General features: G+C 35.0%; 1 protein-coding gene across 1 annotated transcript in view; it reads right to left on the bottom strand.

Annotated features, from left to right (window-relative positions):
- Window positions 1-1,076: 1,076 nt before the first annotated feature.
- Window positions 1,077-26,721, bottom strand: part of LOC126893021 (uncharacterized) — a 47,034-nt gene continuing 21,389 nt past the window's right edge. The window contains exons 2-3 of the mRNA XM_050662961.1: window positions 8,832-10,247; window positions 1,077-1,130 (exon numbers count right to left, since the gene is read on the bottom strand). Of these exons, the coding sequence (XP_050518918.1) occupies window positions 1,077-1,130; window positions 8,832-10,247 (1,470 nt within the window). The remainder of the gene's footprint in view (window positions 1,131-8,831; window positions 10,248-26,721) is intronic.

Genomic DNA, 26,721 nt, shown 5'->3' with positions numbered 1-26,721 from the left:
ACAGACAAAATGCCCTCACTCCAGAATCTAGCTTCTTTACACTCTATGTAATTAAAAAATAAGACTCAGAGCAATTTTAATCCACCACTCCGTCCCCTCCACCAAAAACGTAATTTTTCGTTTTTATTTTTTTAGATGGGCTGCAATCAATTTTAAAATTTCAAAAAATTCACACGCATAGTTGAGACCTTTACAAAACATGTCTATTTTTTATACAGCTGCAGGTTGAATGTACATAAACTGATAAAACTTGATTTATTTTTTTTTGAAAAAAAGCGTATAATATTTTTGAGACGGCAGCCTGTCTAATTTTGTCTTATTTTGTATACTTTATCAAACGCTATATTTCTAATCTTTTTCAAATTTTTTCGTAATGCTTATCACTATTATCACTTTCAAAAATGCAAAAAACGTTTTTTTTTGAAGGTTTGAATGTTTTTCTCCCCTTTTTGAATGTTCTAAAGCTAAAGTAAAGGACTCTATTATTTCAATTTATTTATAATCTATAAAAAACTTGATTTGATCTATTTTGAAGTCTATGAAATAGGGAAAATTGCGCTGAGTCTTATTTTTCAATCACATAGAGTGTAAAAAATTGAATTCTGGTAGTGAGGACATTTTAGGTGTCTTAAGGGGGGTTAAAAAATAATTTGATTTATTTTTTTCCGTCCGTTGGTGGAAAGTTTGATTCTCCACTGTCGATGCATGTGCTACTGAATATCGACAGCATACTGCTCATATTATGCTATAGACTCATATTATGTTATCTACGGTGCCTAAAATAATTAGCAAATTTTACCTATCCCAGCTTTTAGTCTATATTATGTTTGTCAAAATTGCGTCACTATTAATATCTGTTACGAGTTTGTACACAGTAGGTATCTAATTTATTATTGAATGCGCTTTTCTGTCAATTGTTTATTTTAAAATGTCATTTATTTGCTAGAATTGTGTTTCTGTTGACTTTTTGGTGCTACTATAAAAAAATCCTTGCTTTCGTTGTTTTAAAAATCTATAAATGGTTGCTTTCCCAACTAAGATAATGGATGAGTACTTAGAAACTACTTATACACTAACTAAACAGTACCAGTACCAAACCTATCAAAGCGTCCTCTAAAGTACCCCCCTCCCTAGAAGTTCCAAAATTTATGAAATTTACACCATTATTATTTATGTCTTGCCCTTTTTAATGTCTTTTGCTTGGTGTTTTTCATCCCCCCCTTAGGCAAATTTCTAGTTCCGCCACTGTCATCAACTGCACTGTTAAATGAGACTTTAACTTCACAGGGGTAAAATTAGCTGTGCAATGTTATTGCACGAATTCGCGTAATACGACTTTTTATCGCTATTGGTACAAAACTAACAATTATGCACTTTTGTTTAAAGGTCTGCAAGACCTGACCCTTAACTGAAATAATTAATACTGATAAATGTCACATTCCTTTTTGCCATTGGTCAGTATCATATTTCTATTATTAAACCACATATTCACATGGCTTGCTTTCGATTCGCTATGTAACATGGTGGACCTTGCAAAACATTATTAGCATGCCTATAAATGAGTGTAAATAATAATTTCCTAACGAATGTCGTATATTTCGACTTCCGCTTTGTCTGACTTGAACTTTAATGCTTATTACAGTTGTAATAAAGCATTAAGCACGAAGCTAGGACGAAGCATGGCAATTACCATGTTTCACAGTTTATTAGTAAAATATTTTTATTATTTTAAAGTTGTAAATTCATCCGTACGGTAATTGCGATATAAATTTTAAGATATTCCTCTTAAATTAATTTTAGTATCAAAATGAAGCAAATAGTATCACTATTAACTTTTAAGTGGTTTAATGTGCTCTGTTGGAGAAAAATACTGGGCAGTTAAATTGTATAATACAATTTGCAAGAAACTTTTTAAAAAATAAACAGAATATCCAAAAAAAGTAATCTTAAAACTGGTTTGAAATCAACATTTTGTTAATTTTTTTGAAACTGTGGCTTATAGCATTATTTTATTTTTAAATTAAGAAGAATATTTAATACAAATGACGAGGCAAAATATTTAAAAATAAGCCAATAGTTCCAAATTTTACAGATACCTCCAAAAACTGCATTTTACGGTGGACATCAGAACTCGTCACTGGATCATGTGAAAAAAAAAATATATAAAAGATTTTATTAGCTTACGACTTTCTTGAGGTAGTGCTGTCGCGATTTTTTAGTTTTAACAATTTTTGAGATTTTAGTATCACTCATAAGTCAAAATAACGAATTATTTTGTAAAAGGGTGCGAAAATTAGGATATATTATATTATTGTTAAACAAAAAATAAGCATAAAACAAAAAATAACTCGACAGCGTTACCTCACTAAGTAAATGTCTGAACAAAATCTATGCAAAATTTCAGGTACATCGGTCAAATAATTTTTGTGTTACAATGTTCACCGCCTCTGAAAAAAGCGGTGAACAATGAAAACTCGTTTAAATATTAACAACTTTTATTTTCAATTTCTTTTTTGTTTGTTAAATCTTAAAGTGATACACCATGGAATATGTTTTTGAATCGCGGAGTAATTTGCAAAAAAAGGGGAGCAGGTGTTGAGCGTTTTTCACTACGCTCACGCACGCTGGCCCGAAGTTGCCGCAAAGCAAATCGAAGGTAGGGATATTCAGCATTCTGTAACTCCGGAAATTTTGCTCAGATGAATTTGAAATTTTCAAAGGGTATTCTTGAAGTTGTGTACTTTCATTTAAAATAATACGCCCCCTTAATACTATTAAAACTTGAATTTATTTCGAGTGGCCATACTCGTATCGACTCATATTAATTAAAGGAAACCATTCAAACATATTTTAAGAAATTTTTATTAACCGTTATTTAAAAAGTACATGCTTATCATCATCAAAGCATTGCAATCCATGGAATTACGATTAAGGCTAGGGCATTTTGAAAATCTTGTTCTTAGCTAAGTATATTCTTCCTCTTTATCCTTTACACCTTGCTATCATTTATATTTTTGTTCATGAAGTTTATCTTGCTAACTATGGCTTCTAGAATAAGACTGAATAGTGTTGGGGCAATACAGTCTCCGTGTTTGACGTCCTTGTTTATTTTGATCTCCTTAAAATTTCTTAGAATTCTTCAGTTGTTCTGTTGAATCCTATATTCGTTGTGGTATGGTGTTCTGTAGACGAGTTACTGTGAGCATATTAATTTTATTGGGATCTAGAGATATTTTGATTCTCCTATTATTCTCACCCGATTATTTGCTCTTATTTTTTGGATCATTTATTTTACTATATATACGGTACTAATTATAGATCTCCTTGATCTGAACCCGTTAATAATAATTCTTCTGTTCTGTTCATCTGCTAATATATTTTGTGCCGATGTTTCTTTTATAGCATGTTTATTAATGTGTATGTTCCTCCATATTTCATTAATTCAGCTGCTCCTCAGTTTTCTTTCTTCTCTAAATTTTTTCTTTCATAATTTTCTATGTTTTACGGTGTACATTATTTCTGTTCCTTTTTAATTTTTTGGGCACTCCTATGTTTGATAACTTGTCCACACATGAAATTTTAAGAATCCTTCTATAAGTCCACATCTCAAATATACTCAGTGACATTAGAAGTGTTGCACACAGAAGGAATCATTTCTGGAACTAAATTTTTTGGCAACATGGTACATTTTTATCAGGAATGAAACGATAACATTTGCAAGAGTTTTTGTTGACATGTAATCAAAAAAAAATTAATAATGTGTTTGGCGACCCCTTAGCTGCTAGCTGAAAACACTCCTGTACACGTCTAGACATTGACAAAATGAGATGATAGATGTCTGCTTGTGGCACCTCGTTCCAAGCAACTTGAATTTCATGGATTAACTGTGCCAGAGTGTGTGGAGGATGGTGCAAAGTGGACAGTCTCCTCCCCATCATATCCCACATATGTTTAACAGGATTTAAACGCAGTGAACGGAGTAGCCATGGCAAAAAATTAACATTAGCTTCTTGGAGGAAGTCCATAGTTCGATGAGCAATATGGGGACGCGCATTGTCCTCCTGAAAAAGGGCGTTTCAACGGTCATCTAGATAAGGCACTAAAGTGGTTTGGAAGATGTCATCAACATAACGCGCATCTGTCATACTGCCTTGAATAAACAAAAGTGGTAATCGGCTACCATAAGCAATAACCCCCCAAACCATTATTTCAACTGTCCTGTGTAGATGCCTCTTAACAGCAAACCCGATACCTCGTCGCTCTCGACGGCGCGGCGGCGTCTTATCATCTTATCATGCATACCTAAACAAAATCACGATTCATCGCTGAATGCTGCATTGTGACATTCTGCCACCCAATGCTGCCGTTCTCTGCACCAATGCAAACGTTGATGACAGTGGTCCGCAGTCAAAGGAAGCACTCGTCGTGGGCGGAATGAAACCAGTCCAAAGGCTCGAATGACACTGTATAGGGTACGTATAGTAACAAGTCTACCTTCTACTCCAAACCATTGGTCAGCGATTTGAAGCGTAGTAGCAAAACGGTCTCGCCGAGCCAGGAGTCTAAAGGGTTTATCTTAACGCCCTGTGGTACGCCTCGGTTGACCAGTTGGTCTTCTACGTGTTCTTCTACCTTTGTTTGTCCACACACGATACACTCGCATAACTGTTATTGCCGTACAATTAACACTACGGCCAATTTCGCGATACGACAAACCCATATCTCTATAGGCAATAATTCTATCCCTGTCAAAATCGCTAAAATTATGGTAATTTTGGTGTCTTCGAACTCGAGGGGTGTAGCTGACGCTTGAAGTGTTCTGTATTTACTGAATAACTATTGAAAAACACTATAAATGCTAATGTATTTATTGCTATAGTGACAAAATTGTATGTAGTGTACTACCCTGAAGACGAATGAGTACTGGTCTTTCCCTCAGTCGGGGTGATGATCGCACGCATCCACGATGCGCTCTGACTCAAATTAAAATTGGGGGTGAGTGGCGCGTACATGCTCCCCGCCTTGAAATACATTTCAAATATGTCAACACAAATTATGCAAGTACATATACAACATATATAAAGTATACAAATGAATGAAGGAAATACATATAAATAAGATAAAATACATAAATGAGATAAAAAAAATGGTTATGAGAATAACGCAAAGTGTTCAATATAAGTGAAAACTTAAATGTTCGGTAGTGAAAATAACGAAAAGTCTTCAATATAAGTAAAGCTTAAATGTTCGGTAGTGAAAATAACGAAAAGTCTTCAATATAAGTAAAGCTTAAATGTTCGGTAGTGGTGAAATGTTCTTAACCCCGCGTTTGTATTCGCCGCGAGCTGTTTTCACTGACACTACGCGAGTCACACCATCTTGTCCTGGATGAATGGCAGTCACACGGCCTATTGGCCAACACAGAGGTGGAAACCGCATGTCCTTGATTAAAACTAATTGTCCCATTTGTATGTTAGGTGAAGGGTCAGAAAACCATTTCTGACGTTGCTGCAACTCTCCCATGTATTCTTTGGACCAGCGATGCCATAGGTGCTGGTGCATCATCTGAAGATGTTGATAACGAGACAATCGGTTTGTAGATACGTCCGTCAGGTCTGGTTCAGGCAATGCAGTGAATGGTCTGCCGATGATAAAATGAGCTGGTGTAATGGGATTTAAATCATTGGGATTGGAGCTAAGAGGTGAGAGTGGTCGGGAATTTAATACTGACTCTACTTGAATTAAAAGTGTTTGAAATTCCTCAAAGTGAGTATGTTGTTTTTCATTGTTCCGCGTAAATGCACTTTCATTGATTTTACGCCCGCCTCCCAAATTCCCCCGAAATGTGGAGAATTTGCCGGAATGAATTTCCAAACTATTTGATCGTTAGCGCAGAATGAAGCTAGCTCAGCCTCATTATTGAGTAAAAAATTTGAAATTGCATCCAACTCACTCTTGGCTCCTATGAAATTAGTGCCATTATCCGAAAATAATTGCAAGGGCCGGCCTCTTCTAGCTATAAAGCGCTTGAGGCAGGCAATGAATGCTTCGGAAGTAAGACTTGTGGCTATCTCCAGATAAATAGCCTTGGTTGTAAGGCATATAAAGAGGCAAACCCAAGCCTTAAACGTCTTGCACCCCCGACCCTTCCTATCCTTTAGGAGAAAGGGCCCAGCGTAATCCACGCCAGTTGAATGGAAGGGAAACGTTTTGGTAACCCGCTCCTTGGGAAGATCACCCATTATAGGGGTTTGAAAAGAGGGTTTTGCCCTGAAACATGTTATGCAACTATGCACTGTTTTGCGAGCAATGTTGCGGCCGGAAATGGGCCAAAACCTGTCCCTAACAGAAGAAAGTAACTGGTTGGGACCTGAATGAAGAAGCCTTTTATGTTCATCAATGAAAAGTAATTTTGTAAAATGTGAATCTTTGGGAAGTAGAATAGGATGGCGTTTTTCGAATGACCATGAGGCATGCTTGAGTCTACCTCCAACTCGCAAAATACCCATGTCGTCCAAAAACGGCGAAAGAAACTTAAGAGTACCCTTTTTTATTGGGCATGATTCTCTCAACAATTTTATTTCTGAACTGAAATATTCAGCTTGAACTATCTTTGAAAGAATGTTCAACGCATTTGACAGTTCTTCACTGCTCAATGGCCCATGGCACTTATCGTTACCTGGTTTGAGGTTATGAATAAAACGTAAACAAAATGCCATAGAGCGATGAAGCCTTGAGAAATTTGAAAATCGTTCAATATCTATTATTGCAGTACCTCTTATTGTAGTTTGTAGCACTTGAGGGGTTTTTATTTCAGGAAGTTCCGTTTCCTTGAAAACGGAAGCAATGGGCCAATTCACTGAGGGAAGAGAAAGCCAGTCTGGACCATGCCACCATAAAGAAGATGCAAATAATGAAGTTAGAGTGACACCTCGTGACAATAGATCTGCAGCGTTCGAAGATGAATTGACGTGGTACCAATTTTCACATGAAGTTTTGCTCTGAATTTCAGATATCCTGTTTGAAACAAATGTTTTTAGTGAAGAAGAGGATATGTTTATCCAGCCCAAGACTATTGTAGAATCCGTCCAATGAAATATGCCACTGAAAGATATGGTGAGCGCCCTCTGAATATGATGGAACAATTTGGCGGCTACAAGAGCACCGCACAATTCCAATCGAGGAATTTTAAGAGCCTTGATTGGACTCACCTTGTATTTGGCACAAAGTAGATGAACATGAACATTGCCTTGAATGTCAATTGTGCGAATGTATGCGCAGGCACCATAAGCCTTCTCACTTGCATCGCAAAAAGTGTGGAGTTCAGTTACAACAGTGTTGTTACATCTTATATGTCTAGGAATCGAATAGGTATTAATATGATTGAGCTCATCACGAAGATTTACCCACACTGTGTGGATATATGCTGGGACGGACTCATCCCAAGATAACCGTTCCGTCCATAGTTTTTGAAGAAGAATTTTTGCTATTATGACACAAGGACTTAGTAAACCTAATGGATCAAAGATCTGTGAGACACTGGATAAAATTAGGCGTTTTGTAACGGTTTTGGAAGAGTTGCCTAATAAAACCTCTGAATTGTAGGTTAGGACGTCTGACGAAGATGACCAAAATATGCCCAATGTTTTTGTATTTTCCTTGGAACCTAAGTTCAATGTGTGTAATTGCACATTGGAATCTGAAATATGTTTAAGGGCTTGAGGTTCGTTAGATATCCACTTCCGTAATTCAAAACAACCTTGTTTGAGGATTGAAGATACATCTTTGCAAATATTGTACAGGTCTCTTAATGAATCAGAGCCTGTGAGTAGATCGTCTACATAGAAGCCGTTTTGGATGACCTTGGAAGGGACTGGATATGAATTCATATTTTCTAAAACCAATTGAAAAATGGATCTTATGGCTAGATATGACGCTGAAGATGTGCCATACGTAACCGTATTTAATTGAAATTCCAAAAGAGGATCTGAATGTTTTTCTCTCCACAGAATTTGTTGAAGATTTCTTTGTGGAGGATGAATTTAAACTTGCCGATACATTTTGCATATATCAGCTGAAACGACATATGTATGTTGCCTGAAACGAAGTAAGATGTGAAAGAGATCATTTTGAATGGTTGGTCCTACCATTTGTATATCATTTAAGGACCAGCCTGAAGATGAAGAACAAGAACCATCGAATACAACCCGTAATTTGGTTGTAAGTGAATCTGCCTTTAATACGCCATGATGTGGCAAAAAGAACTGTGTTGTATTATTCGACGGGTCTACCTTGGACATGTGCCCTAACTCTTTATACTCTCTCATGAATGAAGTGTATAACTCTCGAAGCTGTGCATTCCGCTGAAGTTTACGTTCTAGACCATGAAACCTTTTAAGTGCAATAGATCTTGAGTCACCTAGTCTAGAAATAGGTTCTTTCAAGGGTATTGAGACCACGAATCGACCTTCGTTGTCTCTGTAGTGTGTAGAAGTAAACATATCTTCACAAGATTTTTCTTCTGGAGACTGAATTAAGTCAGAACACTCCTCTATTTCCCAAAAGCGAGCAAGCTGACTTTGTATGTTTAAGTTTTGTGAATAACTTGGAGAAGAACTGGATCGGTCTGAAAGAAGGGGCTTTGAAAGTGGACCACTAACTATCCAACCAAACTTAGTTTTATGAAGAAACGGACCTGAAGGTTTAAGACGAGTCTGTCCTATGCATAATGTTTCCCAAAACAACTCAGCACCTATGAGAAGATCAATTTGTTTGGGAATGTGAAAATCAGGATCTGGTAATTTATGACATGTAGGTATCGAAAGAGATACTGGATCAATAGGAGCTTCGGGTACAACATCGCATATTTCTGGAGCTACCAAACAGACTAAAGGAGCAGTAAATGGAGTGTTTTTAGACACAATTTGAATTTGACAAACAGCCTGAATTTTGGATTCCACCTTGAATGCCCCTGAAATCGTAATATTTGTAGGCTTTCTTGGTAGTGCAAGTTTATGGCATAAATGTGAACTAATGAAATTAGACTGGCTCCCTGGATCTAAAAGTGCTCTGCAATCATGACGATTTCCCTTTGAATCAACTACCTCTAACAAGACAGTGGATAGAAATACCTGTTTTGAACTTAAATTAAATGTAAATAGAGACTGTTGCGTATTGGTGTTAGATGTAGAAGGTTCGAAAACGTGAAACAGAGAATGATGCTTAACAGTACAATTTTTGCAATGACCAAAGTTACAATTGTTTACTTGATGCCCCTGATTTAGACAGTTAATGCACAAATTGGATTTTTTGACTAAATCGGTTCGTTCAGACACAGACAACCTTAGAAACTTTGTACATGTATAAATTTTATGATTTGGAGCATCGCATGATGCACAAGTACGATTTGAGATGTGATAACTTCTCTGAACATGAGAATTAGATCTATTACTAGACTCTGCTGGTGGTTTAGAAGTTTGTCCCTTTACGTTTTGGCTTGAATTTGCCTCTGTAGGTTTTTCCTTCATTATTTTGAGCATTTTTGACTTTTGTTTCAAAAATGTGAGAAAAGCTTCCAACTTAGGAGTATCATTCATGAAATCCTTTGATTCCCATTCTCTAATTGTCACTGGATCAAGTTTATTGAATACCAAATATATAATTAAAGTATTCCATGATTCTGTAGGCTGTCCTAATGACTTTAAAGACCTTAAGTGCATCCTCACATGATCTACCAAGTGGCTTAAACTCTTTGAAGATTCCTTTTTTACAGGATGGATATCGAATAAGGCCTTAGTATGTACATGCAACAATGTCCTCTTGTCAGTATATTGGTCACACAATAAATCCCAAGCTATCGGAAAATTGTCATGTGCGACCTGGATATTGGCGATAACTTCAAATGCTTCACCCTTCAAAGCTCTCTTTAGATAGTGAAATTTCTGTACATTGCTAATGGAAAGGTTGCTATTTATCAAGCTATCAAAGCTATCGCGAAACTGGAGCCATTCACCTGCCTCTCCTGAATATATTGGCAGATTTAGGGCCGGTAATCGTACTTCTGATGAGCTAGGGAATCTGCTATTTTCTGGATTGGAAACCGAAGCTGAACCTACATTATCTGTACTATTTTCCTTGACAAGACCTTGCGCTTTTGAAATAATTGAATAAAAGTCGTTTTCAAATGCCTTGCGCTTGTCATACTCGCCTTGTAAGTCTTCTTCTTTCACCGAGCATTCAATGCCTACCTAAAGCTCCGAAAATTCCGCGAATAGACTTTCAATATCCGAAAGTCTGTTTTTTAAGACTCTATCGTCTATTGAATCGATTTGTGTCATGCATTTTTCAACGTATATCTGAAAATTTGCTAGTCGCGCTTCTAAGCTACCTCGCTTGACACGTAATGTTTTTAAATGTTCCATTTTATTTATTAACAAAACAAAAACAACAAGATTTATTTAAAAGTGCAAATAGAATTTAACTAAAATAAAACCGAATACTAAATATGACTGTATTATATAAATATGCGATATAATGATATTGTGTAATTATTTTTATAATATAATAAATATTATATTTAATAATATATGTAATATTATTATTTAATAGATAAGTATAGCGTAAGATAAAAAAAATGAAATATGTCATTGAATTAAAATTAAAACATGTTAAAATGTCTTTAAATAGCTTTCATTGAATAATTGAAAAATGGTATAGGAAAACGGTAAATAAGGATTATATTAGCTCTGAATATTTGTATAATAGGTACCTGACTTAAGAATCTTTATCTGTTCTCGCCTCGATGTGGTCGTTGCGATCGGCCAGTTGAAGAATCGAAGAATCCTACAATGCAGCGCTCCTCTCATGAATGATGAATCGTTGGATGACTGGGTCTAGAGCGCGCGCTTTTTCGGCTTGGCTTGACGTCACTTCCACGAAACACAATTCTTTTAAAAGAACTAATCTTATTATTATTAATTGAACTGTAGATCTGGTTTATTACGAAGGACCAAAATTGTAGCTGACGCTTGAAGTGTTCTGTATTTACTGAATAACTATTGAAAAACACTATAAATGCTAATGTATTTATTGCTATAGTGACAAAATTGTATGTAGTGTACTACCCTGAAGACGAATGAGTACTGGTCTTTCCCCTCAGTCGGGGTGATAATCGCACGCATCCACGATGCGCTCTGACTCAAATTAAAATTGGGGGTGAGTGGCGCGTACAAGGGACATATTCTTGCACTGGATACAATTAGACTGAGGAAAAATAACTAAAAATTTCTGTACAGACCGGTCTTGATAAATTGGTCTTTTCACAAAAATTTTACAAAAACTATAAAAGATAAAACATTGATATGGTTAACATAGTATACTTTAAATACATAGTCATTGTGCTGCCAAAAAATTAAGTTCAAGAAATGATTCCTTCTGGGTGTAACACTTCTAATGTCACTGAGTATACTTCCAGCTTCTTTATTGTTGCCTTAGTCAATGTTCAAGACTCTACTGAGTATCAAACTATAGAGGATATGTAGCATCGTAGCATTCTGAGTTTTAATTTCAAATTTAAGTTATTGTTTTATAATTTGGACGTTTGGATGGAAGCTGTTCTGGATTTTTCAACTTTTGATTTTAGTTCCTGGAAATTGTCCCACTGTTTATTTAATACTATACCCAGATATGTGCATGTTGACACACTAGTTCTACCAGTGACGGTTTAAGACATCATGAGGCCCTAGGCGGCCATAAGAAGTAAGCCCCTTTATAGCGACCATTTATTTAATACAAATTTACAGATATTTATGTTGTTTTGGGAACTAGTTACTCCAAAAATAAATTACGACAATTTAAAAAATAATTTTTCTTTTTTCACTTGTTACTTTGCTAAAGATTTAAGTAAAATAACTACCTTCCTGATAAATTTATAGTTGGATCTTTTAATGTTTACTAGCAGCACTAAAACGTTCTAAAATTTTGTACCACATAACTAATGATTAAGGGTGCAAAAACATACATTCAATATAAAAGTTTTTTCACTAGATCAATATTTTTGAGTTATTTGCGAGTGAATATGTTTATTTTTCAACAAAAAAAAACACAGCTTTAGACGGTTTTTCGCAAATTACTCAAAAATTTAGTATTTTATACAAAAAATATAGCGAATACAAAAGTAAAAATAATGGTGTATGTATGAAGTAAGTAGACCCAGTATAAGCAGAGCTAGAGCTAATGAAAAGTAGATTCTTATTCGACAAATTCCAAATCAAATATTTCAACGTGAATATCCAAAAAATTAAGCATTTTTCGGTGATAACTAATCACAACTTTTTTAAAGTGTTAAAAAAGCTTTATTTTTGTTTTGTGTTAACAAGTTTTTAGTATCCAAATTCAGCAAGTAAAGTTCAAAATCATGTTGATTCCTTTTTTTTGGCAAAAAAATCTTGAAAATCGCGCCCTAGTTTGTACTTATACATTATTTATATATGATCTGTAAGTTTCACCGGTTCAGAGTGCTTCTTATATTTCAAAACATTGGAATTTAAAGTAAAACAAATTTTTTTAAATTTTGAAAAAAATGTCTTTCTTTTCAAAATATGTAACTTAAAAATTATTAGTGATACCAAAAATCTTAGAGTAAAAAAATGTAGGTTTGGGAGCGTTCAAGTATAACGTAACGCGATTTTTGAAGATTTTTGACCCCCCCTCCCCCCTACGTAACGCACTGTAATGGGCGTTTAACTATTACGTAACGCAATTTCTGAAGATTTTTGACCCCCCCCCTGCGTTACGTAATACTTGAACAGTGCCTTTTGCTTTTCAGAATATTTCAGATATTTGCTTTTTTGAAAGATAAAAATTGGTTAACATATAAAAATTAATAAATGAAAATAGTTTCTATCCTTGCGGGATCGGTACTCACCGGAGGGACTGCAGACGTTCGGGTACAATTAGCGTCTCTTTGCGAAAACAATGACGTCGACTTTGCTAAGTAACACGACATTTACTCAACACACACACACTACACATTACACTAGGTACCTGATTGGAAAAATACACTGTACCATGGCAATGGCCAGTAGTTGTCAATGTAAATAAAAATAAAAAGGCTAAATAAAAAAATTGCATACACTCATGATTAGTGACTTGTTCAAGCCCTTTCTACTACAGCCCTTTTATAAATAAGCACTTTATACCGATAAAACTTACAGAGCATATAAACAATACATAAGTAAAATAACTTATTTAACCAGTTTTTTTACCCAAAAAAGGGATCAACTTTATTCCGAGCGTATCTTGCTTAATTTTTATGCTAGAAATTAAAAAAAAACACGGATAGTGCTTTTTTTAAACATTTAAAAATTTATGATGAATTTTCCATGAAAAGTGCTTCATTTTTTTATTATTTCACGTTGAAATATTCGATTTGGAATTTGATGAATAAGAACCTACTTTTCATTAGCTACAACTCTGCTTCTACTGGGTCTACCGATTGCACACGTACACCATTTTTTCAATTTTTTAAAAGCTATATTTTTCCTACGAATATTTTTTCGATAAAATACTTACTTTTTGAGTTATTTACGAAAAACCGTCTAAAAACGTGTTTGATGAAATATATTGACTTGATGAAAAACCTCTATTGAACAAAACTTGCTTAGAATTAGTCAGTTTATCTACTTCCGGACGTATTTTGACGGTATATTTTTTCACCCCCGAGAAAGCAATAACAGATGCCAAATTTCATGTCAATCCAAGCTCTTCTTTCAAATCCAAACGTTCTTCAAAATCCGGAGGTTTTGCAATATTTTACCGTGAGTGAATGGACTATAAGGCCCATCGGTGGGTAGAAATTGAAAAAAAAAACGTATCATACCAAAATAATTACCAGCTTCTAAGCAAAATTTGCTTGGAAAATTGATTACCAAATTGAGGGAATGATTAGAACCTGGAATATAAAATGCCGTTGAAGATAACTGCTTAATTTTGTCTTGAAGTCGGTTGTATTTTCCTGACATTGACAGAAGACAAAGCAAAAAACTGAGTTTGATTGGAAATCATAAATCAACTATTCTCTTTTTTTGTCTCTATTAGCCCTATTTGATTTATTTAACATTTTACATTTTTTTTTAAATTACTGCTTAAATAATTCAATATTAATTAATGCATTGAGCGGGATGCGGGCCCCATGAAGTGCACGGGCTCTAGGCGGCCGCGTAGTCCGCCTAATGGTTAATCCGGCGCTGAGTTCTACCATAATCTTATTGATGGTAAATTGTACTTCTTCCGTTTTTCCTTTGCTAATTATCACGAATTTTGATTTTTTGGTGTTACCTTCTAGATTCTAGGTCATATCTCTTACCTCATGTCAGCCACTTTGTTTATTAAAAGCTGTAATCATTCACCAGTGTCAGCAAAAATGGCAGTGTAATCTGCTTATATGAAATTTTTACAATAAAACTCTGAAAACTTTTGTTTTCAATACTTCATCAATAATGATTTACAAAGTTTATACATTTTAAATCATGATTCGGGAGTGCTCCTTGTAGCATTCAACGTGTCATGGTTTGTTTATTTCTAATGCATCTTTATTATGATTTTAGTATAAATGCTAATGAATATTTCCATTTATCAGAAAGTACTGTTTTCATGGTCTATTCTATACCATACTCAGTCATAGTCAGTATGTTACATTATACACTCAGAGACAAAAATATTGCATATTTAATTTTTGAAGTATATCTTTTTCCTTACAAAAAATTTTGTACTTTTTATTGCCAAATAAGTTGAGCTGGACTATCCTACGTATATTTATTTTCAATAAACTTGCATATTGCAGAGTCAAAACTAATTTGTAGAGAAATTAATGAAATAACTAACTATTTAGATGGGAAATAAGCCACAATTAAAATAAAAAAATAATTTTATTAACGTTTCGACGCCCAAATCGGGTGTCGTTGTCAAAATACAAAATACAGTAGTATTACTATACTAACAACTATACAGTATTAATAATACAAAATACTACTGTATTTTGTATTTTGACAACGGCACCAGATTTGGGCGTCGAAACGTTAATAAAATTATTTTTTCAATCTAATTGTGGCTTATTTCCCATCTAAATAGTTAATTATAAAAATTCCACAAGGAAATAGCTTCAGAACAACATTCATGCAATAGTCTGATTTTGCTTATAACGTTTAATTAGAAAAACAAACATTAATGACAATAGCAGTGGCGACGCGTGACTTTTTCTAAAGTGTTACCAAAACCAGATATTAAATATATACCAGATATATTATATATATATATATATATATATATATATATCCTACTATCAATTTGGCATCGATACATTATGCATTTACCATCGATTTGGCATCGTCTTGCAAAGTGGCATCTGTATATCGATGCCACTTTACACTACCTTAATAACTTTATTCCTGTACTTGCTACCAGAAGTCTAATCAGCTCGGTAGTTAGAGATTTGATTCCTTGATGTTACTTTAATATATCAGCTTTCCTTGTTTACCTCTTACTAAGTTATATAAGTTTATTCCATAAAATGTTTGAGTCCAAAATGATCGTACAGTGAAAATATTATATACATTTAGTTCAGTGTTTTACCGTTTTGTCGCTGCCGTTATATACATGAAAACGTATATCCCACTTTCATTATCAATCATTTTGGCATCAGAAATTTGGCATCACTGTTGAATACAATATTATTCACAACGAAAAATAGACAATTTGAGAATGTATATATTATTTTCATAAAGAAATCAGTCTGGCATCATGTTTTATTGTTTTCACCCAATTTTGAAAAAATGTGAAAACTTTGTATTTTCCACGTCCGTCTGTCCGTCTGTCTGTAACCACAACTCCTCCGTCAATATACCAGCTAGAATGACAAATGAGGTATCAAATGAAAGCTGATAATCCAAGGATGGTACTAAAGGTGAGATATTTGACCTTGGCGGTCTGTCCGTCGGTCTTTACGACCGCGAATATAACTCCTCCATCATTATACCAGGTAGAATGACAAATGAGGTGTCAAATGAAAGCATATAATACAAGGATGGTACTAAAGGTGAGATATTTGACTTAGGCGGTCTGTGACTCGGTCCCTCCGACCGCGAATATAACTTATCCGTCATTATACCAGGTAGAATGACAAATGAGGTGTCAAATGAAAGCTGATAATCCTAGGATGGTACTAAAGGTGAGATATTGGACCTAGGCTGTCTTTCCGTCGGTCCCTCCGACCGCGAATATAACTCCTCCGTCATTATACCAGGTAGAATGACAAATGAGGTGTCAAAAGAAAGCTTATAATACAAGGATGGTACTAAAGGTGAGATATTTAACTTAGGCGATCTGCGCCGGTCCCTCCGACCGCCAATATAACTCCTCCATCATTATACCAGGTAGAATGACAAATGAGGTGTCAAATGAAAGCTTATATTCCAAGGATGGTAATAAAGGTGAGATATTTGACCTAGGCTGTCTTTCCGACGGTCCGTACGACCGGGAATATAACTCCTCCGTCATTATACCATGTAGAATGAGAAATGAGGTGTCAAATGAAGGCTGATATTCCAAGGATGGTACTAAAGGTGAGATATTTGACCTACATGGTCTGTCCGTCGGTCCGTCCGACCGCGAGTATAACTCCTCAATCATTATACCAGGTAGAATGATAAATGAGGTGTCAAATGAAAGCTTATAATCCAAGGATGGTACTAAAGGTGAGATATTTGGCCTAGGCAATCTTTCTGTCGGTCCGTACGACCGCGAATATAACTTCTCCGTCATTATACCAGGTAGAATGACAAATGAGGTGTCAAATGAAAGCTTATATTCCAAGGATGGTACTAAAGGTGAGCTATTTGACCCAGGCTGTCTTTCCGTCGGTCCGTACGACCGCGCATATAACCCCTCCGTCGTTATACCAGGTAGAATGACAAATGAGGTGTCAAATGAAAGCTGATAATCCAATGATAGTACTACAGGTGAGCGATTTGACCTAGGCTGTCTTTCCGCCGGTCCGTACGACCGCGACTATAACTTCTGCGTCTTTATACCAAGTAGAATGACAAATGAGGTGTCAAATGAAAGCTGATAATCCAATGATGGTACTACAGGTGAGCGATTTGACCTAAGCTGTCTTTCCGCCGGTCCGTACGACCGCGACTATAACTTCTGCGTCTTTATACCAAGTAGAATGATAAATAAGGTGTCAAATGAAAGCTTATAATCCAAGGATGGTACTAAAAGTGAGATATTTGGCCTAGACAATCTTTCTGTCGGTCCGTACGACCGCGAATATAACTTCTCCGTCATTATACCAGGTAGAATGACAAATAAGGTGTCAAATGTAAGCTGGTAATACAAGGATGGTACTAAAAGTGAGATATTTGACCTAGGCGGTCTGTCGGTGGGTCCGTCCGACCGCGAATGTAACTCCTCTATCATTATACCAGCTATAATAATAAATGAGGTGTCAAATGAAAGCTTATAATCCAAGGATGGTACTAAAGGTGAGATATTTGAGCTGGGTACTCTTTCTGTCGGTCCGTACGACCGCCAATATAACTCCTCCGCCATTATACCGGGTAGAATGACAAATGAGGTGTCAAATAAAAGCTTGTGTGTGAAAACCTAGGACTTACGAAGTCCAATTTAAAAATAGGGCATATCAGAGATATGCCTTAGACATCATAGAAGACAATGACACAGAAAAATCAAACAAGCAATATGTCAAAAGGGCCTTAGTTATGTATCTTCGGTCCTGTTGGTCCAATCGTGATGTATAGCACCTCAAATGATAGGATTTGACAAACAGAATACAATGAGAGAAAAATCAAATACAACCTCATGTCAAAAGGGCCTTAGTCGCGTATCTTCGGTCCTATAAGACCAATCGTGACGTACGGCATCTCAAATAATAGGACTTGACAAATAAAATACAATGACACAGAAAAATCAAATACAGCAACAAGTCAAAAGGGCCCTAGTTATGTATATCTAGTCCTATTGGTCCAATTGTGACGTACAGCAGCTCAAATGGTAGGGTTTAATGAACAGAATACAATGACACAGAAAAATCAAATACAGCAATATGTCAAAAGGGCCTTATTTACGTATCTTCGCTCCTATTGGTCCAATCGTGGCGTACAGCACCTAAAATAACTGGATTTGACTAATATAATACAATGACGTATGAAAATCAATTACAGCATCATGTCAAAAGGGCCTTAGTCTTGTATCTACGGTTCTATTGGTTCAATCGTGACGTACAGCGTCTGAAATGATGGGATTTAACTGGCAGAATAAGATGGTGTAGACAAATGAAAATGACGGCATGTAATAACACTTTAAAATTGTAGAAATAAAATGGATTAACACACATGGTATGACATATTAGGTGAGAGTATTTAACAAATAGAATACGATTACATACGTCCAGGTTTTGACAAGCGACTTCTCTACATATGATAAACGCGAAAGGGCCCCAACGTTCACTGCTCGACATAGGCCTCCCGTTCACTGCATATACCCACTGCTTTCTGACGCTGTGACTTGAGAGGATAGGATTTAACGAATAGAACGACAAAGAAGACTAAACAAGGCAGCTCACGGGAAAAACACAACTGTCCGTTTTATACTCTACAGGGAAGCATCAAATATTCAACGTAAGAATATATTAGAGTATAACGGTATGATAAATCTTTTTCTTCTTTTTTTCATTTAGTGCATTCCGTACGTTTTTTAAACATAATCAGGAGAAGTTGTTGAATTTCTGAAGTCTATAAAAGAATTTCTTAACAAACCTTTTTTTAATTGTGTTATGGATTATTTTTAAGAATGTGTTTAAAAGGCAGTTCGCAAGCTTATTGTTCAATGGTCTTATCACTTTCAAGCGCCTGTCTTTTTTGTACGACTATTAATTGTTACTTGTGATTTCAACCATTCTAGCAGGGCAATGCCTTTTCTATAACTGAAATGAATATTGTTATCCCTTTAATTTTTTTCCTCAATTAATTGAATGCCTCCTACTGGTGTTTGGTCTAAGCTTACCGCTTTTCCCCATTTAAGCTAAACTGCTCGTCAAAAGTTAGGGATATAGAAAATTATGCTCATTTTCATAGCTAATTTTTTCGAGAACAGATTAACGGATTCCACTATTTTTTTTTAATATTTTAGATTTTTCTTTAGTATTTACACAGTTGTGCAAAGGTTTACACAAACTTCTTTTTTGTACTTATACCGAGTGGTAGGTATAAGTACAGAAAAGAAGTTTGAGTAAACCTCTTGATAGGTATTAGTTACGTATCTTCACTCCCATTGGTCCCAACGTGTCGTACGGCGGCTCAAATCATTGGAATCAGCCAACAGAATACAATGACTAGGGAGCGGATTTATATGCGATCAATTTTGATGAAATATTCGCATATATATGCGGTAAAAAATTACGAAATATGCGCAAGATATGCACAAAAATTCAAGAAATGCGCATTTCGGGAAACCACAAATTTTCTGTCTTATTTAGTAATCTTATTTATTATTTTTCAAATAAAATCATTTTTTATATATGCAATTTATTCACAGTTTTTACAAAAACTGCTACCAATAGTTACCTATTTAAAATAAAACAACAATATCACTATAAATATATCTTCGATTATAATTCACTACAATGTGTTTTTCCAAATTCTTTACGAGGAAACATATTCTTTGATCAGACAAAATATTTTTATAACTTGAAAAACTCCTTTCAACATCGATAATTGGTGCGTATTTAAAATAACTTGTTAATTTCCGTTAGAAAATCGTAAAACTTTGGCTAAAGGTGTAAATTCTCTTAACAATAGAGGATTTAAAAAATCACCAGAATTATAGGGAGGTACCTACCCTAATAGCACAAGGACGTCCAATGGACGTCCTTCACGGACTTTAGGGACGTCCATTGGACGTCCGTTTTCGTCCGAGGAACGTCCTTTATACGTCCTATTTTGGTCCAAATGTCGCGCTACCGAACGTCCATTGGACGTCCATCTAATGTCCGAGGTGACATATATTGGATCTTAATCGGACGTAAATTGGACCTTAATCGGACGTCCTAGGGGACGTAAATTGGACCCTAATCGGACGTAAATTGGACCTTAATCGGACGTAAATTGAACCTTAATCGGACGTAAATTGGACCTTAATCGGACGTAAATTGAACCTTAATCGGGCGTAAATTGGACTTTAATCGGACGTAAATTGGACCTTATTCGGACGTAAATGGGACCTTAATTGGACGTAAATTGGACCTTAATCGGAGTAAATTGGATCTTAATCGGACGTCTTAGGGGACGTGAATTGGACCTTAACAGGACGTCCAATTTTGGTCCAAATTCCACGTTGCCAAACGCCCAATGGAGGTCCACCTAACGTCCGAAGGGACGTTCGGTGGACGTCAATTGGGCCTTCATAGGACGTCCCAGTTTGGTCCAATGTATTGCTGCCGATCATCCATCTAACGTCCTGGGAGGACGTTCGGTGGACGTCTAGAGACGATATTTATACCTGTGGAGAATGTATTGTGGGAAATAAAAAATATATTTTTTAAGGAACTTATATTACATCTTATATTAATTTACAATTATTGGATATTAGATTATTTACATTAAATTATAATTACATTTCTCCAAGAAATTAACGCACCACCTTAAAAATGGGCCATTTTTGATGTCTCGAATTTCCTAAAGCCATTGTCCCATCTAAGTGATTTTTTTAATAATATTATAGCCTAGGCTATATGGGCTACCTCCATAAGCTTGTCATGCACGGGGAGCTATACTGTAATAATATTATATCACATCGCTGAGGGAACTCTACATTACATATACTTTTCGAATCAAAACTTTTATTCTCTTAATATTATTACTTAAAAAATATATACTACATTCGTCTCGCTAAACTCGAAAAATAACTTATAAACCATAAAAATCTCCAAAAATATAAATGACATAAATGAGAATTGGCACAATTATTATTATGGTTTTAAGTTGATTTTTCGGATTTAACTACAATATTATGCAAAAAATTATGTTATATCGCAGATTTAAAATGGGTTTATCTCGAAAACAGTTATATTAAGTTTAGCGAGATGATTGTAGTACACTTTTTTTAAGTAAAAATATTAAGAGAATAAAAGTAGACTGGTACGCAGTCTGATTTTTGCATAAGAGTTTAATGAAATGGTAACAAATCAATTGGAAGTTCTGTCCGACAAAATACATGGAACGTTTTCGGTAGTCTGATGTTCCAAGTTTTTAACCTGTTCCACAATTAAAACTTCCCCGGTTCCAGTATTCCCGTACATCAAAGTTTGTCCGACTAGACACCGTGAAGCTATTAACAAATTTTCAGCTTGCTGTTAATCAACTTTTTTTATTACGCGGGATCCAGGTCTATAAATGAATACAATAAATAAGTAGGTAGGTACATATTATACACTTATTTATACGAGTACAATTAATAGTAGAGCTGGTTTTTGGGATGTTACAAGCAGCATTTGCATTTCCACAGAGATACTTATGACAGGAATAATAAAATACCGAGACGGACTATTATTATAATAATTTACAATAGGACCCGACGGCCGACGCTATAGGGACAGGTAAAATTTATGACTGAACAATGCACCGAGCATCGATACAAGCAATATGTACCGGTCGAAGGTTATTTTTTATTGTGCCAAATGGACGTATATAGTACCTACCTTTAAAAATCGAATACACAAATTAAAAGATATTTAACAACCATAAAGATTTGTCAAACTCTATCACCGACTTCATGAAAACAAGTATTACTACATTCTTTGATGGTTTTTGCTGTAAATTTTAAAGGATTGACATGAAATTTGGCATACGCATAGCTAATATGCCAAAGAAAAAAAGTGATATTGTGCCAATGTGTGCTATTGCCCTGGGGTGAGTTTCACTCTTTCTCTGGGGTGAAAAACGTTCAAAATAAGTCCGGACTTCGATAAACTGATTAATATTAAGCAACCTTTATTCCATACTTACAAAGTATGTGTACTTACAAATTAGTATGTGAATTTGGGGGGTGAGTTTCACCCCGAGGAGGGGTGATATACAAAATATAGATAGATACACAAAAGATATACAAAAATGTTTCAAAACATCGAAAAAATGTGGTAAAATGCAAATATACATATCATATTATGATAAAATTGCGATTTTGGCGATTTGCCTTTTTGGATAGAATGATGATGATGTTGATTAGGATAAAACTGCGAAGAATTTTTTTATCGAAATATAGTAAAAAATATGAAAAATATACCAAAAAGCTTGAAAAAATATGTAAGTATGTAAGGAAAAACATAAATAATTAAATAAACTTTTGACAACACAACACAAAAGTTTGAAACACTCACTATTTGGATTGGTTGTCCTGGCTTGTGATTTTCTTCTTTGCAGATGACGCTCACGGATCGATGTCAATGTCCAACGGACGTCCGAGCACGGACGTCCAATGGACGTCCAAAGGACGTTCATATTTATTCAACACGTAAGTACGTCCAACGTCGGACGTCCGAAGGACGTTCATTTATAGTCCATCCGCATTAGGACTAAAACTGGACCTATTTTGGGCACACGTACGCTCAACTTCAAAAAGATGCTCTCAATATTCATCTGTAGTAAGGATACATTGATAAAAATTATATTTTTGCTTATTAGAATTAACCACCAAACTTCTATCATCTTGGTAACGGGAATAATAAAACATTATAAAGTCCACTTTACATCAACAATAATTGAACAAGAAATTGACGACAAGTTATTCAAGGTCAAATTTGGCTTATACAAAACACAATTCTACTTCCAATTTTGCCGTGAATAAACAGAAAATAAAGAAATTTGACAAAATAAAACATATCCAATTGTTCTATTTCATCAAATTCCTTCATTTTCTTTTACAAATCATACATTTTGTACTCGTCAAATTTGGCCTTGAATAACTTAGTCAATTTCTTGTTCAATTTATTGTTGATGTAGAGTGGACATAACGAATAATTTACCGATCAGATTTTCACACTTTACATAAAAACAAAAACATGTATTAGATATTACACTACATATACAGTTTTGAATTAAATATGATTTATAATCTTTTCCATTTAAACTATTTTATTAACATAATTAAGTTAATATTTTATTAAATAATTTTTCTGTTTAATCCCCTTATTGGTAGAATATGTCCAATATGGACGATTGGAAAAGGTCCGTATTTCGTCCGAGTACGGACGTCCAAAGGACGTTCATATTTATTCCACCCGAAGGACGTCCAACACCGGACGTCCGAAGGACGTACATATTTAGTCCACCCGAAGGACGTCCAACGCCGGACGTCCAAAGGACGTACATATTTAGTCCACCTGAAGGACGTCCAACGCCGGACGTCCAACGCCGGACGTCCAAAGGACGTACATATTTAGTACACCCGAAGTACGTCCAGCGTCGGACGTCCAAAGGACGTCCGTTTATGGTCCATGGACGTTAGGACCAAAAATTGACCTATTTTGGACGTCCAAAGGACGTCGTGTGCTATTAGGGTATTAAATATAACAAAAGTATATAAAATTCGGATTTCCGGGTAAAACATCCTTCGTCATTTTAACATCCTACAATCATTTCATAACGGCGGCGTATTATCCTATAAGTACTTTGTGTAGAGATCGTTTATTTTCTAAGAAAAAATGAAAGGCGGTTAATGAGCTGTCTCTCTTGGTTCTCGAATTAATACAGACCACAGCCTGTGCGTGGAAATATTTTGTCGAATTAAAAAATTTAAATTTTGTTTTGGACTAATGAAATAAAACATTTTAGTAGTTCCAAAATGACACAAAATCTAGGCATCGGATAAAAAAGTTTATTTGAAGAAAGTGTATTTTTTTGTTCTTCTTAATGGCGGTACAGGCTCGTTTTTTTAATATTGTATTTAATTACAGAATAATTTTCAAATATTACCTAATATATTTTTCAAATTGGGCTCTGTACCGCCATTCTTTATTATATTACGGATACGTGTGCCAAATATCTTGAAAAAATATTCAAAATTACAGCCGCAATCTTGGAACGCGTTTTGGCTACCTGTTGATCGCTACTGTATCACCTTAAACAATTTTTTAAACAAATTCACAAAAATAATTTTTTCATTACGAACGATTTTTTAGATAAGTTGGGTTATTCTGAGCAAAAAAGGTATCTTGAGATTTTTCTCTAAAATTTATTTTTGTCGAGTTATATGGCCATTTTCGCATTTTTCAGGTTTTAAATCGCGTATAACTCGACAACAATCAATTTTAGAGAAAATTGACAAGAGGCCTTTTTTGTTCAGAATGTCCAAAATTATCTAAAAAAAAATTGTTCAAAGTGAAAAAATTATTTTTGTGGATTTGTTTAAAAAATTGTTTAAACAATTTTTCGACCACGGCACCTTGTGAATATGTTATAAGGACCTCTTTTTGAGTAAGTTTGTGCAAAAAAATCGAATCGGAATAATTTCACTAACAGGGGCGACGATAAATCCGGGACTATAGCGCTAATTATTAATAATTAAAAATAACAGCTTTGTAATAAAATAATGACAAAAATCTCTTAAGGACCTTGAAGCAAGGGTTTGAAACTTGATCTGCTCACTTTTTAATTTCATAATAATAACTTTTAATCGAGTTATTAAGACTTAAAAATGGCCATTTTCGCATTTTTCAAATTTTTAATCGCATATAACTCGACAACAATCAATTTTAAACAAAAATGGCAAGACACCTTTTTTGCCCAGAATGACACAAGTTATCTAAAAAAAATTGTTCGAAATGAAAAAATTGTTTTTGTGAATTTGTTTCAAAAAAATTTTTTAAACAATTTTTCGACCAATGCACCGCCCGGCACCCTTTGGATATGTTATAAGGACCTCTTTTTGAGTAAGTTTGTGCAAAAAAATCGAATCGGAATAATTTCGCTAGCGGGGGCGACGATACTGCCCGGTCTACTTTTGATGCTGATGGTGATAGAATAGATACTTTTTATATAACAAAGATAAAACTTTTTTTAAACTCTTTAAAAAATTTGTGGCGGGTTTTCCCCGAAAAGTGCGTTATTTTTTGGACATTTTACGTTGAACTAGTCGATTTGGAATTTGACGAATAAGAACCAACTTTTGATTAGCTCCAACTCTGTTTTTATTGTGTGTCCAGATTTCATACATACATCATTTTTTTTACTGTTTAATAAGCTTTATATTTGCTAGGAATAGTTTTTCGATCAAATACTTACTTTTTGATTTATTTGCGAAAAACCATCTAAAAACAAAAGTTACAAGGAATTTAATTAGTTTATCCACTTACGGACTTATTTGGACCTATATTTTTTCACACTCGAGAAGGGGGTGGTACTCATCCCCAGAAAAAAAGCACACACTGGCACTCTGATGTTCATTTCGCGAAATATCGCAGGGTTCGTATTTAAAATTTTTAATTTACTCCTCACCCCTTTCCGTGGGGGTTCGTTTTTGGTATCATTCGATAGACTTTTGAAAAATATTGAACACGCATTTTTTAGTTTTTCGATCTGACGTTCATTTCGCGAAATATTCGCTTTTTTGTGAAACTTTGTGACTCGCCCATCATTTCTTCAGATTTGGGAACACTTAATAATCGGAGGGGGCCAAGTCAGGAGAGTAAGCCGCATGAGAAAGTAATTAGAACCCCAACTCGAATTTTTGCTACTGTCACAACGCTCTTGTGAGTCGATGTATTGTCTTAGGTCTTGAGAACACTTTTTTCTTCTGCTTATGGAGTCGTTTTTCATTCATCACATACCGGAACTCACCACATAGATTTTGAAGACCCTGACATCAAAACTGTATTAAATTATATGTGATCTAAGTAAGTTAATGAAAAGTCAGAATAGATAGAGTAGAACACTTATAAAAAAAATTGTAACAAGCAATTGGACATCGTAAGTTCTAATTTTTCACAAAAAGTGACCGGAAGTTGAACCGGCAGTCGATATTTGAACCCTTCGTGTAACTTTTTGTCAGCTGATATGACGGATGAATTTTGTTCACCTACAGTTATGGACGAACAGACAGGCATGAAACCGGAAGTATGTATTTGTTCTGGTCTTTCTTAGTCGTGTTGACCAATAGTTTGTACTATTTCGAAGAATTTAAAACAGTACTTTCGGTTGCAACTCTGGAACAGGCAGTCCGAGGTCAAACTTCTCACATGTAATATCATATTTTGGTTATAGGCTTTCATTTGACACCTTATTTGTCATTCTTTCTGTCCTACTAATAGACGAGTTGTGTTTATTGACGGACAGACATGGATAATTCTAGGTTTTCACATTTAATGATAAAAACAATAATTATACAATTCAGTTAACCTGACTATATCATTGTGATAATGACTTCTTATCTAAAAGTGACAACGGCAATAATTGCCGTTGTAATAATTATTATTCCATTCACTCACGATAAAATATCGCAAAACCTCCAGATTTTAAAGAACCGCTTGGATTGACATAAAATTTGGCACACACGTAGCTAAAATGCCAAAGAAAAAAGTGAGATTATGCCGATATGTTCTCTTGTCCTGGATGTGACTTTCACCCCTTCTTGGAGGTGAAAAAACATACG

This window comes from Diabrotica virgifera, chromosome 10 (assembly GCF_917563875.1).
Source record: "Diabrotica virgifera virgifera chromosome 10, PGI_DIABVI_V3a".
Classification (NCBI taxonomy): domain Eukaryota; kingdom Metazoa; phylum Arthropoda; class Insecta; order Coleoptera; family Chrysomelidae; genus Diabrotica; species Diabrotica virgifera.
The sequence above is the reverse complement of the archived record's forward strand: the minus strand, read 5'-3'. Positions and strand labels throughout refer to the sequence as shown.